Source organism: Prionailurus viverrinus, chromosome D4 (genome assembly GCF_022837055.1).
Source record: "Prionailurus viverrinus isolate Anna chromosome D4, UM_Priviv_1.0, whole genome shotgun sequence".
Lineage (NCBI taxonomy): Eukaryota > Metazoa > Chordata > Mammalia > Carnivora > Felidae > Prionailurus > Prionailurus viverrinus.
Genome location: NC_062573.1, coordinates 3,180,756 through 3,200,000, shown reverse-complemented (window position 1 = coordinate 3,200,000; position 19,245 = coordinate 3,180,756). Strand labels below are relative to the sequence as shown.

The window sequence follows — 19,245 nt, the reverse complement described above, 5'->3', positions numbered from 1 at the left end:
AGGCTCCAGGCTCCGAGCCATCAGCCCAGAGCCTGACGCGGGGCTCGAACTCCCGGACAGCGAGATCGTGACCTGGCTGAAGTCGGACACTTAACCGACTGCGCCACCCAGGCGCCCCTCTTTTGTTTTTATTTATTTATTTTTTTTTTTTAATTTTTTTTTTTTTTCCAACGTTTATTTATTTTTGGGACAGAGAGAGACAGAGCATGAACGGGGGAGAGGCAGAGAGAGAGAGGGAGACACAGAATCGGAAACAGGCTCCAGGCTCCGAGCCATCAGCCCAGAGCCTGACGCGGGGCTCGAACTCACGGACCGCGAGATCGTGACCTGGCTGAAGTCGGATGCTTAACCGACTGCGCCACCCAGGCGCCCCCCCTCTTTTGTTTTTAAATTTAAAATTTTTTCAATTATTAGCAGTGTTTTTTGTGCCCTCCATAACCATCGCTATAAAAGAGTGTAGGAAAGACAACTGTGGTACTAGAACAAGGAAAAGGGAGTTGAACATCAGCTCTGCCACATACTAGTGGGGCATTCTTGAGCAAATCACTTTCTCTTTCTGAGCTTCAGGGTCCTCACTGGTAAAACGGAGATAACACTCCTGGCATCACAGCTTTGTTATGATCAATTAGAAGAGGAAAGTACCAACATACATGTGGAAGATCAAAATTTCAAGAGTTCATGTTTTCCCATCTGTAACCTACATGTCACTGATGTCAATCACCTCCCCAATCGCAAAACAATGGAACCTTAAAACCAAGAGGAATCCAAAAGATCATCCAAGTTAAGTTCTTCATTCTAAATAAGCAGAAGCTTGGGGCACCTGGGTGGCTCAGTTGAGTGTCTGACTCTTGATTTCAGCTCAGGTCGGGATCTCAGTTTGTGACACCGAGCCTCACGTCAGGCCCCGCGCTGACAGCGCAGAACCTGCTTGGAATACCCTCTCTCCCTCTCTCTGCCCTCTCTCTCAAAATAAATAAACATTAAAAAAATTTAAATAAATAAATAAGTAGGTAGAAACTGAGGCTCAGAGTTGGGAGGTGACTTGTCCCAGACCCCATGGCACTACCAAAGCTAAAGCTCACATTTTCTTTTTCTTTTTTTATTTCTTTTTTAATGTTTATTTATTTTTGAGAGTCAGAGAGCGACAGAGCACGAGATGGGGAGGAGCAGAGAGAGGCAGTCACAGAATCTGAAGCAGGCTCCAGGCTCTGAGCTGCCAGCACAGAACCCTATGTGAAGCTCGAACTCACGAACTGAAAAACTGACATTTTCTGATTCCACACCTGTGTTCTTTCTACCATGTTGTTTTCTAGTCCCGGAAATCAAGTTTCCATTTTGTGATATGAATGCCAGCAAGAATGAAAATAAAAATCTCTGAGAATAAGAACACTTAGATTCTATGCCCAGCTGAGTGACCCTAAGCTGTCATTTGATTTCTCTTACCTAGTTCTCTTCAAGACAGTGACATCAGGGCCTCGTACTTTGAGGGACAAGGAAATCGCTCTACTGCAAATTACAGAGTAGGGTGCCCTAGATGCGGAGGCTCAGCGTAAAACCCCACCATGCCTAGCCTCACCACAACCAACAAGGATTATCTCCTAGGCTTTCTTCCGTGGGACCCTCAGTGCTTGATATTACAGTCCAACCAGATTTCGTCTGCTAATCTGGTATTTCTTTAGCTAGGAAGAAGATAGTGCTACACCAGTAATCTTGTTAAAACATAAATATGTCTGTGTTTTACTTTCAGCCCTCTAACCTCCAAGAATTACAATCAATACACTTTCTTAAATGACACCTGACATCTGCCTCATCTAAAATTACTCTCTCGGGGCGCCTGGGTGGCGCAGTCGGTTAGGCGTCCGACTTCAGCCAGGTCACGATCTCGCGGTCCGTGGGTTCGAGCCCCGCGTCGGGCTCTGGGCTGATGGCTCAGAGCCTGGAGCCTGTTTCCGATTCTGCGTCTCCCTCTCTCTCTGCCCCTCCCCCGTTCATGCTCTGTCTCTCTCTGTCCCAAAAAATAAATAAAAAACGTTGAAAAAAATAATAAAAAAAATAAAAATAAAATTACTCTCTCATTTATTTTCTCCTCTTAACAGCCTGGTGAGCTGGGTTGGGCATCTGAGAGTACACAGCCCATCTCAGAGAAGAGGTGACCAATCTCCAGGGCAATTCTTCAGCCAGAGTTCCAAAGCTGGCTGTGAAGTGGGAACAAAGAGAAGGCTTCTGGCTCCCAGCCCACTCTCATCTCAGAGACCCCTGCCTCAGATGACCCAAATACAAACCAAACAAGCAGGGTATGCTGCACACCCCTCCCCCACAAAAAGAACGTGTAGTAACTTCAAGGATGTGGTAATAAGCTGTGATCTGCAGTCACCAGGCCCAAACCAGCTCACAAAGGTAACATCTGCTTCATCCTCAGCCCTCTTTCGGTGCATCCTAATTCAGGGATGGAATCATCTTCCATTCAGTTCCATTGGATCAAGGTATCGCCCTTGAAACCCTTTTCTCCCCTATTCCCTGACATGTAATCCATCATCAAGTCTTAGCACTTTTACTTGCTAACATCTCTGGAATTCAAACACTCCTTCTACATCACCAATAAGTAAACCCAAGTTACCGTCTCTCCTAACTGGACCACTGCAAAAAGTTTCTTGATTGTCTCTCTGGCCTCAAAACCCCTTCTCAGGTTGTACTCCCTTCAGCACAGCCCAGTGATCTTTTCAAAACACAAATCTGATTACCTTATCTCCTCATTTAAATTTGTCAAAGGCTTTCCAATATTCTTAGGTTAAAGAGGACACGGCCACCAGCCATACACGGTCTGGCCCCTGCAGCTTTACCTTGTACCATACTCTGCCTCACCCTGAGTCCCCAGTCACACAGCCTTCTTTCAGTTCCTCAAAACTGCGAAGCTACCCCCTTGCCTCAGATCCTCTATTTGTCCTTTCTCCTCCCCCTTCCCCAAGTTAGCTCTTACTCATCCTTCAACTCTCAGATCGAAAGTCACCTTCACAGGGATGCCATCCCTGAGCCCTTAGACTAGGTCAGATGCCCTTATGATAATGCTCTGAAGGCCCCAACTACCTTTCTTGGAACTTAGTAATTATTAGCTGTGGGTATACGATGATGGCAATTTTGCATTCAGTCGGGTGATTATTTACATAACATCTATCTTCCTGCCAAGAGAGTAAGTTCCAAGGTCAGAAACCAGGTGCGTTTTTGCTCACCATGTATCCAGATTTTACTTCACAGTGTCTGGTACATAATAGGACCTCACTAAACACGGAGCAAATGAATGGCAATGTGGGAAAATAAAGGAAACTAGTAAGTCTCTCAGCACTGTCCGTGTACCAGGCACTTTGCTATTTATGCATTTCCCATTTTCATTAAATCCTTGTGACAACATTTAAAGACATCATTAACTTCATTTATACATATGAAAACAGGCTCAAAGAGGCAAAGATGACTTGCCTAATATCACACAGCAAGTAAATGGCAAAGTCGGATTTCTAATCCAGGCCTGCAAAATTCTACTTTCCTTTGAAAACCCGCTAAAGCCAATGGTCAATCCTACCTCTAACAGGAATTTCTGGAAGATTGTTCCACAACCAGAGGAAGCCACTACAGACTGGAAGAAACAGGGCCAAGACAGAAAGGTCAGAATGGAATCAACTAGTTTTAAGAACTCAATCTCCAAAATTTAACTTCACAGTGGAATGCTGAAAACACAGTCTTTCATTGTAAGATTCCTATTTAATTTGTTTTGAATGCCACCCAGACAGATATCCCAACATCTCTCCTTGGGATTTCCTGTATAATGTCAAGCAAAAGGAAGAGAAGTGCATTAATACAATGGTAAGGGGAAAATAATCTTACTAAGAGATGTTTTTAAATTAATGAATTTGGTCCTTCTATTAGTAGAAAGAGGTAGTATAAAGAGGTAGTGAACAGCTACTATCTTCCTTTAGAAATAGAACAGACTAATAAAAACTGGTCTATGAAAAAGAAGACTAACAGAATGCAGTCACAGAGATAACAGGCCAAAAGAATAACCACGAAAATGATGTTGGGACTTAGTCTCCTTTATTAAAAAGGTATGTAAGATGAAGCCAATCAATGGAAGAGCTAAGTAGCCCCTAACTCAAAACACCCTGCCATCTTAAATTTGTCTCTCAATGGGTGCAAACAAGTGAACCCCAGGAGCACTTTCACTGAAAGGGTGGGGGCTGGTCAACTTGAGGGGTGGAAAAGAAAGAAAGAAACTCAAAGCCAGAAGGCTCTTAGGCTCAAGGCCACACCTCAGCTCAGGCAGCAATAAACAAAAACTGCTGTCTAGAAACAGAACTGGCAATAAAGTCCAGATTATAATTTTTTGGAAAGAGACCCTGAACTAATAAAGTAACTCCACATATTAGAGGGGACCATTTCCATTATAATAGCAAATATTCCAAGTTCAGATGTTCCTCTAAAGGCAATTTTTTTAAACATAATTTCAATTCGCTGACCTTTTCTGAGTTTGCCACATTTCTCAGCGACTTCATGCTTTTCTGCAAAGTTTTAAGTGACTTTCTTTGAAGAGAGCTATTTAATGCCAATGATTGTAGAAAACATTTGTTCATAATTATCCAGACATAGACTGGAACAATGCTGAAACAAGAGCAGCATGCAAAAATGTATTTAAGGACTATCATCCCAAAATGCTGCTAAAAGCTATTAACCAGTATGTGTTAATTGCCACAGCATTCATATTAATTTTCACTTCAGGCTCGACATTGTGGAATATTTCCCCTGATACATTTTAAACAAAGTTTAATTTAAGGAACTGCTTCTATCAACACTTATGAAAATTAACAGCCAAGCAATTAGCACTCATGAATTATCCCTTCCCCCATGCTCTCTGCAGCTTCAGTTAAAACAGTTTCTAACAGAGAAATGGTTACTTTCTAATAAGTTAACACAATCAAAGTCACAGTTGTCTAAATGAACAAGAACTGGTTCTGCTTTTTCAAGCACTTGTTAAGGCAAACGTTCTCCTTATAGTTAAAGTAGAATTTAGCTAAGGCAAATAAACATTTAACATTTTAGTAAACTGCCAAGCAATTACTAATCGAGAACCACCTCCTATCATGCTTTAAAAAAAAAGTCGCTACTCTCCTCCACAAAAAAAGAAAGTAATTACTTGTCTTAATCTTTCTATTTAAAGTTAAAGGCCAAAACCTCAAGACTTCACTGGACTCCCTGGACTTCACACAGCCCACCTTCACCCAGTCTGCTGCACATCTTGTTTAACGATGCTATTTCTAAACTCCTGGTTTTAAGAACACATTTCCTCTGAATCCTGTCAATAATCTAATGAAGTACACAGAAAAGACAGCATCACTGGCCCTCATCCTTTACACAGAGAAAGGAGCAAAAGTGGGGTATTTGTTGAGTCCTTCTGTTATGTGCTACATGTCTTGGTAAACAGACCTTATCTCAATTGATCCTCATAAGGAAGACACATTATCATCATCTCAACCCACAGAGGAGGACTGGAGCTTCATGAGGTTAAGAAACTAGCCTGAGGTCGCATCCTAAGTGGTGGAGTCAGGATTCAACTTAGGTCTTACTACAAAATAGGTCTACTTACTAAGTAAATTATACTGCTTCTCTTGTGCTCGGTGCTCTATCCTAGTATTATCTTATGTGATGGTCACATCAGCCTTGTGAGGAAGGAACTCTCATTTCTTTTATCAGTAAAGAAACTGAGGTTTGGAGAGATGGAAAATCTGAGCAAGAGGTCACAACTAATAATCGGCACCATTTCTTAATAGTAACTATAATGACAGGAAATGAGTACCTTAAATTCTAATGGTCTAATGAGGATAATATTTGCAAACTCAGTTTATTCAAAATAGTGATGACATACTAGCAAAAGTTTCTCAAGTAAGCGACATGGCATGGAACGGAAAGGGTTAGATACCTGCAAAAACACGGCCTCATTTGAAACAGACAGAAACAAGGGCAGAAATCCACATATTTAGGGATACTTAAATCAGTGCTGAGTGCTTACTGTGTTATCAGTAGAGCTCACTCCTTCATCACCTCAAAACAACTCCTTGCCACACCCAACATATCCCACATACAGTGAAATCAGCACTGGGACAAGAAGTTTTCTGACTGTCTCAATCTGCAGAACAGAGATTTTGTGTTGTTAATTAGGCTACCTGAAGTCTTGTTTTCAACAAGCCTAAAAAATTCAGGCAGATGGCTGAGCCTGGTTTTGCCTGGTCTGACTAAGCATTCCCTCAAACCACTTACAATCTATCTTGGGCTTTTTACAAACGATCAGTAAACAGATCGTAATTGATCAATAATTGATCAATAATTGATCATAATGATCAAATTGATCAATAATCAGTGAATCTAAAACAGGCCACAGATAGCAATTTACCAAAGAGATAATATAAACATAATTAACCTGATCCAAAAAATTGTCAAAATTACAACAAAGCACATGCCTAAGCACAGCCTTTCCCTCTCAACTGTATGTCTCCAAGAAATTATTAATCAACCACAATTTTTAGAAATGAAATTATTAAACTGCTACAAGAACCAAAAATTATTTGAAAGTATTCACATCAATTTAGCACAAAAGCTAAGAGATGCTTATCCTCAGAATCACTAAAACCAACAACAATCCAGTTCGCACAAACCGTTAAAGACACTAGACATGCCAGCTTAACCGCAATGTAATTGTAAAGTCATACCAAAAACAAAATCTTTTTCAAATCTGATGCTAGTTTAATCTTAAGGAGGATTTCACAGCAGTTAGTCTCTTGAGGAAATACATAATTAAGTAGTTTTTTAGCATATTTAATTAGACCCCAAACTCTTCCCTGTCCCCTTCTCTCCCCAATTATGTACCATTTGCCCAAGAGACCTAAGCAACTCAGTTAATTATGTAAATAAGGCAAGCGTTATTCCCAAGAAAAGCATTGTGAATATTTGTACGTGAAAAAACTGTACATATTTTAGTGGCTTTAACAAACCTTTGTGGGGGAAAAAAAATAAGGGACTACCAAAGTACATGAAAAATCCTTATATTTGAGGCAAAAAGCATGGAGTTCAATGACAAGATGGTGAATCATTAAAACAGGACACTCATTTCACTTGTTAAATATGAGCTGAATAAAAATAAAATAATTTTAAGTTACAACAGTAACAAAAATTTAGTGCTGAACGTCAAATGATTTATGGGAAGAATCAATCTGGAAATTATTAAAGTCGACTCTCACAGAAAAGGCTTTATTATCAAGGGGTTGACATGATCTTAACTCTAGAGGCAGCCATGGTGCTGTTATAACTACTACAATCCCATTATTATGCAATCACAAAATGCTAATTTGATCATTTTGAGGTGTTATTTGAATAGTCATTTTAATTTCTAGGTTACAAAAAGGCTTGACTCAAGTATAATTCTCTATTAATCATTGAGATGTCATTGAATATCATATTGATGCATTTCACAAAGATAAAGAAAGACTAATTTAATATGTACAGTACAATATCCTTCAAATATTAGCCACTTTCATTACGTATCTGCCAAATGCATCAATATTAAATAATAGATGAGAACAAGGGTTTAATTGTATTTTAGCAATTGTAATATGTAGGATAACAATAAAATAGCATAGCATCATAAGATAGACTTATCGATATATAAATCTTTCTTAACCAAAGTGTAATGGTGACTGCCCCATGTACACATCCTTTGCTGATTACAAATAGATCTGATATGACAAAAGCACCCAGAGTCTTAAATGTAAACACATCTAGCAAGAGTAATTCCTTTGTGACTGAGGAAATGGCTTCTTCACAATTTTTTAAAAATTTCTCCTGGCACTTTAAAAGTTAGATATATACCAAGAACACTTCACAACTTTCTGTCAAATCCAAAGCTAAGTAATTTATAATAAAATCTAATGTATAATGAGAGTTCTAGGACATAATATTTTAAGAGATCTATGCTATTTTGTTGGCATCAAAGCATTATTACATAGTAATTATTCCGGCAATTATGCCCTCAAACAATGAGATGGGATCAGGCAATGGAAGCAAATAAATTCCAGCCCTATAACCTAAATCCAACAATAACTTCTCACATATCTAAATGAATCAATGGTTGTTTAAAAAAAAAAATCCCCTACAGTCCAATTCTCTGTTTTCCAGAGGCTGACATTCCTGTCCCCTAGAGGGATCCATCCTCCTCTTTGCTACATTCCACAGGAAGAAACAGGAGCGGTGGCAGGGGCAGGCTAAAGAGAAGCTTTACATCAATACAATCTCTAATTTACTCAAGGTACTTGCAGAGGTTTTTTGGAGGCAACTCCTGAGCATATTAGTATCTTTATGTAACTTACGCATTTTATTTCTAGTTCTTGCTCTCCTTTCCCACCAACATCAATAACCTCACTTGCCCATGGCCATATATGCTTACTTAAAACTATGGAAACATGCTGAACCGGCTGAGAAAGTGTTTTGAAGAGAAAACATCTTGCTCAAAGATGACAACCGACCACACCAGCACCTAACCAGAAATTGAATATGAAAAATGCAAACATAAGCAAAGAGCTGTATGTTTATTAATTGCAATGGTGTTAAAATAAGACAAATTGTACACAACCCCCAACAAGCGATACTCAGCACCCCCCACCACTACCAGACAGCAAATATAATGGCAATAAATATAAAAATCAACTGCTACTGTCGCCTGAAAGAAGCCCAGCTCAGCTTAGCGCAGAAACACAGAATGGCAGGGAATGTGGGGGGCGGGGGGGCGGGGGGGGGGGGTGCTGCACATGGAACTATGCTCCGCCTACAACAGTGGCCATTTTTCTAAAAGGAAAATAGACATGCTTTAATTTTACAACTACAAATTGTTAGAATAAACAGAAAAAACTCACCCTGCATAGTGAGTGTCAAACAAGATTCCCTACAATGAAATACAGACATGCAAACAATGGCCTAGAATTCTGAAATGAAGCTCGAAGCTCAACAATTTCTGCAGTTATAATGAAGAGTCAGACCAAAACAATGCAAACTGCCTCCCAGAACCACTTTCAAAGCGTTCCCAGCACAATCAGGCCTTGACGAATCACAACCCAACTAACCCAAATCCTCAAGTATACTCTTGGAAGATAAAACAGGGGAAAAAACACACATACAAATATCTCAAGACTACTTTTGTTTTAATCCCTCATCAAACATATTGCTGTGGAAACAATATCAAGCCCAAATGCAGACTTTTTCACATCTTCAGTCTTAGAAAATGTGAGGGACATTTTTGAAAACCAAAACTTAATAATAATACCAACAAAACAATTCCACTCAATTGAGGTTTTATTTAAGGGGACAAAGTTTTACTTTTACTTACCTTGCCATCAAATTTGGAATACTCATTAAAGGGGTTATTCAGCTGTAGAGGGCACTGCTCCAGTCGTACAGATAATATTGACTGCTTTCCAGAACTTGGAGGTTTCTCTTTGAGGGACTTTTTTTCAAATAGTGACTTTAACTCCTGGGCTGTGATACAAGAGGAAGATAAAAACATCTTTGTGATTACACACAGAGAGACAGCCTGTCTACTTTCCCTAGCAAGTCTTCCTTGGAATCTTAAGGAGGGAGTGTCCAGGGCATATTCAGGTCTGATGTGTGCAAAAAGCCTCACATATACTTCGATGCTTGCACCCTGAAAAGGCAGAGCCCTGAAATACGATCAGGTCAGGACTGTCAATTTAGAAGGACTAGGGTTTAAGGAGTGGGGCAGAGTCAAACCGACAGAGCAGCCATTCTGTAAGAAGAGCATTCACAGCTAAAGGACCTGAGCTTTGGCCTGGCTTTGCCACTAAGAGATATGTGATAGACAGTTCACTAACGCTTTCTGGGCTCACTGAACTGGATATGCTTGAAAATCTCTCCTGGTTCTAATACTGTGGGATTTTGGAATTCCAGTTCTTTAGGGTGAAGGTCTACATCTTAATCCTCTCATATTCTCCAGTGACACCTAGCACAAAATCTAGAAGACAAAGATGAGGAGGAGGAAAAGGAAAAAGAATTAAAAAAAAATTTTTTTTTAACGTTTATTTATTATTGAGAGACAGAGCAAGACAGAACATGAGCATGGGAGGGGCAGAGAGAGGAGAAGACACAGAATTTGAAGCAGGCTCCAGGCTCCGAGCTGTCAGCACAGAGCCCGATGCAGGGCTCGAACCCACCAACCGTGAGATCATGACCTGAGTTGAAGTCGACGCCCAACCAACTGAGCCACCCAGGTGCCCCAGGAAAAAGAATTTTTATAATAATAGCAGCTAACGTTTATTGAGCAAGCCAATGTACCTCAATTACTCCTCCTAACAAGCCTATGAAGTGGATACTGGCATTATCTTAATTTTGTCAGTGTGGAAACTGAAGCCTAGAATACTTTGATTAGCCTTAGGCCAACACAGCTAAGAAATAGCAGAGCTAAGACTTGCACTCAGGCAAGGCTCTTAGCCATTAGACTAATGAACAAAGTTGACCCTCAATAAATTTTATTGCATGAATCAGTGAATAAAATAATGATTGAAGGAATTCAGATTAAATTATTATTAAATCAGAATCTTTAGCTCTTACTCATTAGTGAATCAAGACAAGTTAATTCCATATATTCTCATAGATCATTTAAGTGTCCATATTATCCTGAATATCATTTAAGGTGGTAGATACATAAGTACATGCAGATCTATTATACTCTCCATTTCTGTAAGTATTAGAAAATTTCCATACCTAAATTTAAAAATAAATCAATCTTAGATCTTAAAATCTGCCATGAGGGCCACTCTGGGAGGCTCAATTGGTTAAGTGTCTGACTCATATTTTTTTTTTATTTAAAAAAATGTTTATTTATTTTTGAGAGAGAGAAAGAAAGAGAGGGAGACAGGATCTGAAGCGGGCTCTGTGCTGACAGGAGACAGCTTGATGTGGGTCTCGAACTCATGAACCACAAGATCATGACCTGAACCAAAGTTAGATGCTTAACGGACTGAGTCATCCAGGCACTCTAAGCATCTGACTCTTGGTTTTGGCTCAGGTCATGACCTCACAGTCATGAGATCTAGTCCCATGTCAGGTTCCATGCTTGCTTAAGATTCTCTCTCTCCCCCCTCCAAAAACAAAAAACAGAAAACAAAAAAACTGCAATGAATAGGTTCAACCCCATTCCATTCTTGAACATAGCCAAACTGAACTTAGATCAAACAGAACTCTGAAATAGTGACTTAGAACTTCTAAAACATGTTACTAAGACCATCTTTTCAACAAACCAGTGGAACAAATTTATCAAATAACGTCCTATAAATTTAAGTGGCAAACCAGAAGAAAAGGATCTAATTCTTTTTTAAAATGTGGCACATATTTAATTTCACAATCTGAATATATACGTTCAAATAATCAACAGATATTAACTGCGCATTTGAAAAAGTTTTAGACTATTAAAGTGATATTTTAAATATTACAAGTATTATTCTGCACGTAATCTATTAATAATTTTATTGCTACACTTTGGAAAGGAATAACCCTTTATTAAATACCTACTATGGGCCAGGAACAATGCTCAGTGTTTTCTCAATTTGTCCTCTCAACAGTCTTAAGAGCTGGGTTACAACTAGCCCCATCAACAAACTGAGTTTAGGAAACGTAAGTAACTTATCAAAGTTACAGAACTATTATCAGTAAGGGTGTGAAGTGATGATAGATTAACTCTTCCATTCTCAGACTAATTCTAATTCACACTTAGAATTCTCTCCTCAACTTCTGACATTTTCCATCTCCCTCCCATCCATCCTTCTGTCCATCCGTCCATCCATCCTTCGTCATGGAGACAGAGAAACAACCAAAAGAGAACTTCTGCCTACCTTCTCCTCCTATTACAGCGGGTGAACTGTCTAGGGCCATACCTCAGGCCAGCCCCTCCTTTGCGCACTCAGGGGCTAACTTCTTGCTGACTCAAGGGCATCACTCAAGCAATTTTCTCTGATTTTTGGTTTTTCCTCCTACTGACTGGGTCGATTACATCAGCACACAAAGATACTGAAATACTGCTCATTAAAAAAAAAAAAAAGGGGGCGCCTGGGTGGCGCAGTCGGTTAAGCGTCCGACTTCAGCCAGGTCACGATCTCGCGGTCCGTGAGTTCGAGCCCCGCGTCGGGCTCTGGGCTGATGGCTCAGAGCCTGGAGCCTGTTTCCGATTCTGTGTCTCCCTCTCTCTCTGCCCCTCCCCCGTTCATGCTCTGTCTCTCTCTGTCCCAAAAATAAAACGTTGGAAAAAAAAAATTAAAAAAAAAAATCCTTCTTTGATCCTGTACTCCCAGTTACTAACTATACCACTTTTCTGCTCCTCAAAATGCTGTGTTCTTGCTGTCTGGTTCCTCCCCTCACTTTCCCTCAAACCCACTGCAATCAAGCACTTGGGCTCCCCACACTCCTCAAAAGCAGTTTGCGAGGTCACCAATGACCCCTTATTGCTAAATCTACTGGTCCATTTTGAATCCTCATCTTTCAAGACTTCGTGACAGCATCTGAAACAGTTCATCACTCACTCCTTTTTGAACCAGTTTTTTCACTTAGTTTCCAGGGCTCCATTTGATCTGGTTCTCATCCTATCTTCCAGGTTACTCTTTCCTAGTTTCCTTGCCAATTCCTCATATTCTCCTCAAATCTTTGGCATTCCCCAAGTCATACTATTTGGATCTTTTCTTCTCTGTACGTACATTCATACCCTTGGTGATCTCAGCCAGCCTTCCGTTTTAAATATAATCAACAAGAAGAGAAGCTAAATTGTGGTAATACAAATCAGAACAATAGCTGCCTATGGGGAGTACCCCAACTAGAAAGAGGCACGAGAGAACTTTCTGGGGTACACAAATGCTCTATACTTGATTGGGATGCTAGTTACACAGGTCTATATGCTTGTCACAAGTCACTGAACTGTATACTTAATATCTGTACATTTCAGTATATAGAAGCATACCTCAATAAATAAATAAAAAGAGAAAGCCTAAATAAATATCATCTACATGCTGATAACTCCCAAATGATTATCCCTAGACCTAAACATTCCCTGAAATTACGGACTCACATACTCAGCTTCCTATATGGCACCTCCTCCACTTGGATATCCAATAGGTGTTTCAAACTGTATATGTCCATAACGGAACTCTTGATCTTGCCCCAAATCTGTCCCTCCCACAGGCTTCTCCTTCTCAGTTAATGGCAACTCAATCATGTTAGGCCAAAAACATCTCCACTCTTTTCTTTCTCTCATATCTAACATCCTATCCATCAACAGAAATTTCAGAATATATCCAGAACCATCTCCAAAGTTACCAACACTGGATTATTATCACTACCTTCAAACTGATCTTGTTTCTGCCCTTGCCTCCCCCCAGGCCCACTCCTGCCAGTCTCTTCCCAACACAGCAGCCAACAGGAGTCTTTTAAAATGTAAATTATAAACGTCACAGTAAGAAGAAAACAATATGACCACACAAAATAAAAACATTTTTGTATGGTAAAAAATTAGCAAAGTAAAAAGAGAAATGACAAACTAGAAAAAAATAAAGGTTAATATTCTTAATATATAAAGATTCTAAAAGTAGAGAAGACAGTGACCAACAATTCTACAGAAAAATGGATAAGAAATATGAAATGTCCACAGAAAAGGATATTCAAATGGTTCTTAACAAATGGAAAGATGCTCAACCACATTAATAATAATAATATGCTGAGATATACATCTATCAAATTGGCAAAAATCTAAAAGTTTACAGCTGTGAGGAAATAACATTCTGTACCTTATTAGAGGAATGCAAACTAGCAAAACACCTACGGAAGGGAATGTGGCAATATCAAGGGAGATCACATATTTACCCTATGACCCAACCATACCACTTCCAGGATTCTTAGATACACTGGGAAAAATAAACACGACACAACACAATGCATTAGGCTACTCACTGCAGTGTCATTTTCAACACCAAAAACCTGAAAACACTCAAACTTCCTTCAAAAGGAAACCAATTGGCTAAACTATGGCACCTCCATATCATGGCTTATTATGAAGCTGTAAAATGGAATGAAGCCTATCTCTATATATTCACCAGAGTAATTCCCAAGATGTGTTGCTAAGTGAAAAAAGTACTGCATAAAATGGTGTGTACAAAATGCTATTTATAACCTAAAAAGAGGGGTATATGAATATAAATATGCTTACACATAGATTTAAGCGAACATAAAAACCAAAACCTTTTTTAAAATGACTATGAATAGAAGAGACAAGAATTGAAGCTAAATTTCCCTGATTTTACCTTGTTTTATGTACTCAACTTTGAAACCATGTACATTTTATATATTTCTTTAAAAAAATTAGAAGTGCAATTTCTAAAAATAAAAGCAAAGGCAAATGAACCCAAGTGTAATATTGAGTTGGCATTTTAACTACAAAGAGAGGAGTTATTTTAAGTAACTTTATCACACAGCAATTTGTACATTCCCTAATAGAACATATCAAAAGGGCAAAAAAAAAAAATTATCTATATATCTTCAACTGTTTTTAGTAATCATAGTGTTAGTAATGACGATGATATCTCTATTCTGGAACCAGAACTTTCAGCATAAGAAACAGATACATAAACATAAAATCAAAAAAGTTAAATAAATACTCTATAATCCTAAATTTATACAGAAATTATCAACATTAACTCACAATGTACTTCCTCTTAAAAAATTTATTTTTTTCTGAGCTCTATCCCCTGAAATGCCTACAAGGAAAAAAATAAAATTCAGTGAGCACCTCTAGAGTTCAAGTTCTGGTCTCTCAATGCCATTTATCCCTAAAAAATAATCGAGACTCTAAACAAATGGCTAATTCCAGATATGGAGAAGGAAATATTTAAGAATCAAGCATTTATCCTGTCTTCTGGTAGGGATTATATCTGAGAATAACGAAATAATAGATTAGGAAAAAATGTTCTTTATATGAAGACCAATAAAATTAGAAATCACTATTTTGCAACTACTAATGAAATAATTAATCTAGGTAATACCCACCAATGACCACTAAAACCATTAGAAGAAAAAGCTGTTGGGATGGATGAATGACACCTAGTAATAATAATTAATAATGGATGAATGACACCTAACTCTAGCATCAACCTGAACATCACAAAATAGACAAGAAGACCTTCTATGTAACCTGATATGATGCAATATGAAGTACAGATCAGCATGTACAAAATACTCTTAAAAGAAATCAAACTTCAATCTGAGCAAGTTTCTAGATCTAACTACCTGTTTATAGGAAAAAGAGAGCTGAGGAACCTATTAAATGAGACCAAAGAGATACAATTAGCAAAATCTAGAATGTAGGAAATTCTACAGGACACATGACCCAGTTTCTTAAATAAATTACAAGGAAAAAAGGAAAGAAGAATCTACAGATTAAAAAGGAAATCAAACATATCAACCAAATGTATGGACCTCATATCTAGACCTACACGAACAAACTGGCAAAAGAAAAGAAAAATTTGAGACAGTGAGGGAAATGTTTAATATTAAAGAATTCCTGCTAGTTTTTTGGAGAGTAGTGGTATTACAATACCAGAAAACTACGTTTTCTCATGTGTTAAAAAATACACAAGTATTGGGGCACCTGGGTGGCTCCGTCGGTTAAGCGGCCGACTTCAGCTCAGGTCACGATCTCGTGGTCCGTGAGTTCGAGCCCCGCGTCGGGCTCTGGGCTGATGGCTCAGAGCCTGGAGCCTGCTTCCGATTCTGTGTCTCCCTCTCTCTCTGCCCCTCCCCCGTTCATGCTCTGTCTCTCTCTGTCTCAAAAATAAATAAAACGTTAAAAAAAAAATACACAAGTATTTAGGTATGAAATTATGATAGTTGGAAATTGCTTGAAAATAATCTGGGGACGCCTAGGTGGCTGAGTCAGTTCAGTGTCTGACTCTTGATTTCAGCTCGGATCATGATCACAGGGTCATGGGATCCACATGTATGCTGTGCTAAGTAAGCGTGGAGCCTGCTTAAGATTCTCTCTCCCCCTCTCCTGCACTCCCGCTTGCGCGCGCTCTCTCTCTCTCAAAAAATAAAAATAATCTGAGAGAGGAGGGGAGGTAAATGTATAAAAGAAGCAAGACTGGCCATATGTTGAAGCTGGGTGAAGGCTGTACAGGGGTTCATTATACCATTCTAGTCTGCTCAGATTGCATCACTGTACACAGAGTAAAAATTAAGTTCTGTACAAGATCCTCCGTGATCTGCTCTCTCACTACTTCTCTGAGCCCACTCTTCCCCCTTTCCCCTCTACTGTAGTCAGTAAGCATCCTTCCTTGCTATTCTTTGAATACATCAGGCACACTTCTGTTGCAGAACCTTTGCACACGCTCTCCCTCATCTTAGGACACCCATTTTCCAATACCTTCCCAACTCATTCCTTCAGAACTCTGCTCAAGCATCACCTTCCGAAGAGGCCTTCCCTGATCACCCTATATAAAATTGCAAAATCCCCTACCTAGTGTTCCTTACCTTCCTTGCCAGGCTGTATTTTTCGCTATGCCACTTATCCCATTCTGACAATACTAGGTTTGCTTCCTGTCTATTTCCCCCACAAGATCCATGAGGCAGGGACTTTGTCTTGTTCACTGCTGTATCTTCTAAGTCTACAAGTGCCTAGCTGCCCCTGCGTATTGTAGGAGCTCAAGAAATACTTGTTAAATGATTAACTGTGGACCAGAGAAATAGAAAAAGTAGCTGCGGGGATAGGGAGGCAGAAGAGAGGGAGGAAGGAGCAAATGGGCACAAAGAAGTAGAAATGAGACAGGGGTTGGTAATGAGAGCCTTTCCTCCTGGTTCTAAGTCACTCATAAGACATAGTTGTACCTCCTGAGTTGCTCTACTGCAAGCTGCTTTTCAACATCACTTCTCTTTATCATTTGCAGCTGAAGAGTTCTAACCACTAGAAACAGTTGGAAGTCCCCAACAAACAGGGAACTGAAAACACAATAGCCCAGAAATGTAATTACCATCAGTCTTATGAGAAAGCACATACTATAGCCTTCAGGAAGATGGTAATGCGTATCAGAACTTCTAAGGATTCAGTGAGTGGCTGGATACAAAACAGATATATAAAAACAACAGATTTCTTCACAAGAGCAGTAAGAAAGTTACGGGGAAGAGGATGCTAATTACAAGGGCAACACAAAATGCAAAACATCTGGAAATAACCTTAATAAATGTGAAAGTGCAGGAACACCATGGAGACAAGAAGACAAAACGGTGCATTTATGTACTACTTGTATATACAAAAAAATACAAAAAAGATAAGATGTATGTTTAGAATATTTAAAATATATATACTTATATAAACAGAATCTAGAATAAATACATCAAAATGTTAACAGCAATTCCTCCAAATATGAGACTATTGGTAGCTTATTTTCATTTTCATATTTTGCTTCAGATTTCCTACAACAACATTTTCTTTTAATAAAACTTTCCTGAACGTTGGCCATCGCTGACACAGAGGAGGAAAGGAACAAGGGAACAGGGAATCCTCAACACCCAAAGCTCCAGAGCAGCTCCTTTCTGCCAACAGTACTGGAGATCCAGAACAGGAGGCAGCAAGAAGATTGTAGTCTTTGGGGTCAGACTGGCCAGGAGAATTCTGGCTTTGACATTTACTATTTGTAAGTAAGTAATGTGAAAAAGTTACTTAGCCTCCGGGGTCCAGTTTTCTCACATATAACACAGAAATAGTAATAGCTAATTTGCTGGATTTGTGTTAAGATGAAGCAAACTTAGCGGCTGGCATATTATATACCAGTGATTCCCAGTAATGGTTACTCATAAGAATCACCCAGGGAGCTTCTGAAAAATATAGACGGACCCCAATCCCTATCTTCTGAATCAGGAATTCCACATATATGGCTAGAAATTTATGCAGAAGCCATTATAACATGCACTTTTAGATGTATTTCTGATTTTTACACAGCCACTATATCTGCAAACTGTTGTTTTAAGAAATCAGTACTAGAAGTTACATAAAGAAAACTTCAGGAATATTCATAAATAACTGAGTTACACTACATTGTTTTTGAGTTACTATTTGACTTTATGTGTAAATGCCTTTGTCTTCCCATTAGACTTCAAACTTCTTGAGGACAGGAGTCGCATATTCCTCCAAGCACCTAGCATAGAGTTAAGATGCACAGAGAAAGTATGAAAGAAATGTTTGTTAAATGAGTCAGTGAATAAGGGTAATAATACATTTTATAAAGAATATACCAACACCATTTTAAAACAATAAAATTAAGGGGCGCCTGGGTGGCTCAGTCAGTTAAGCGGTCGACTTGGGCTCAGGTCATGATCTTGCAACTCGTGAGTTCAAGCCCCGCATCAGGCTCTGTGCTGAAGTTCAGGGCCTGGAGCCTGCTTCAAATTCCGTGTCTCCCCCTCTCTCTGCCCCCACCCCCATCCATGCTCTGTCTCTCTCTCAAAAATAAATAAAACATTAAAAAAAAATTTTTTTTTAAACAATAAAATTTAAAATACCGAGGCTTGATTTGACACTGTTCCTGACAAAGCCATCTTCCAATAACCATCTTCACATTTATCCATACAGTTCTGGCTACAGAAATACTACAAGGATCTTAGTCTAAGGTATTCCATTTATCATGTGGTCTCAGGGCACATAAAGTATATATACAAAGTTCATAAAGAACTTCAGGGTATGGACCAGAAGGCTTCTCAGATCTCTACCAACTCTTCAATGAAAAGGCTGCATTTCTGCTGTATTAAAGGATGGACTGGATTCAGACAGAAAAACCGTGGAAGAAAAACATTCCAGGGGAGGTCATCATATTCATAATAATGATTCTTCTAGTAGGGAATAAAATAAAACAAAGATAAGAAAAACAGACGAAAGGATTTTAACAAAATGTAAACAGCAGATAAAGAATGAGGGAATGAATAAATGATTACCTAACCAAAATTCCCAATTAAGATTAAAAAGATCTGGCTGTGGCATTCCTTGCCAAAAAAAAAAAAAAAAAGAGAGTATGTGCTTGAGAAATGTGTGAAAACAGAGTAGCTGCTCAGTTTGCCAGGTAGCTGTGTAATGGACTGCTGGCTCCACTTTTCTAACACATTTCAGGACACCCAGAG

The 19,245-nt window shown here is 39.0% G+C and overlaps 1 protein-coding gene across 6 annotated transcripts in view; it reads right to left on the bottom strand.

The window, feature by feature from the left end:
• The window catches only part of MAPKAP1 (MAPK associated protein 1), a 246,146-nt gene that overhangs the window by 191,197 nt on the left and 35,704 nt on the right, over positions 1 to 19,245 (bottom strand). For all 6 annotated transcript variants that reach the window (XM_047829290.1, XM_047829295.1, XM_047829289.1 and 3 more), the window contains one exon: positions 9,416 to 9,564. In XM_047829290.1, the coding sequence (XP_047685246.1) occupies positions 9,416 to 9,564 (149 nt within the window). The remainder of the gene's footprint in view (positions 1 to 9,415; positions 9,565 to 19,245) is intronic.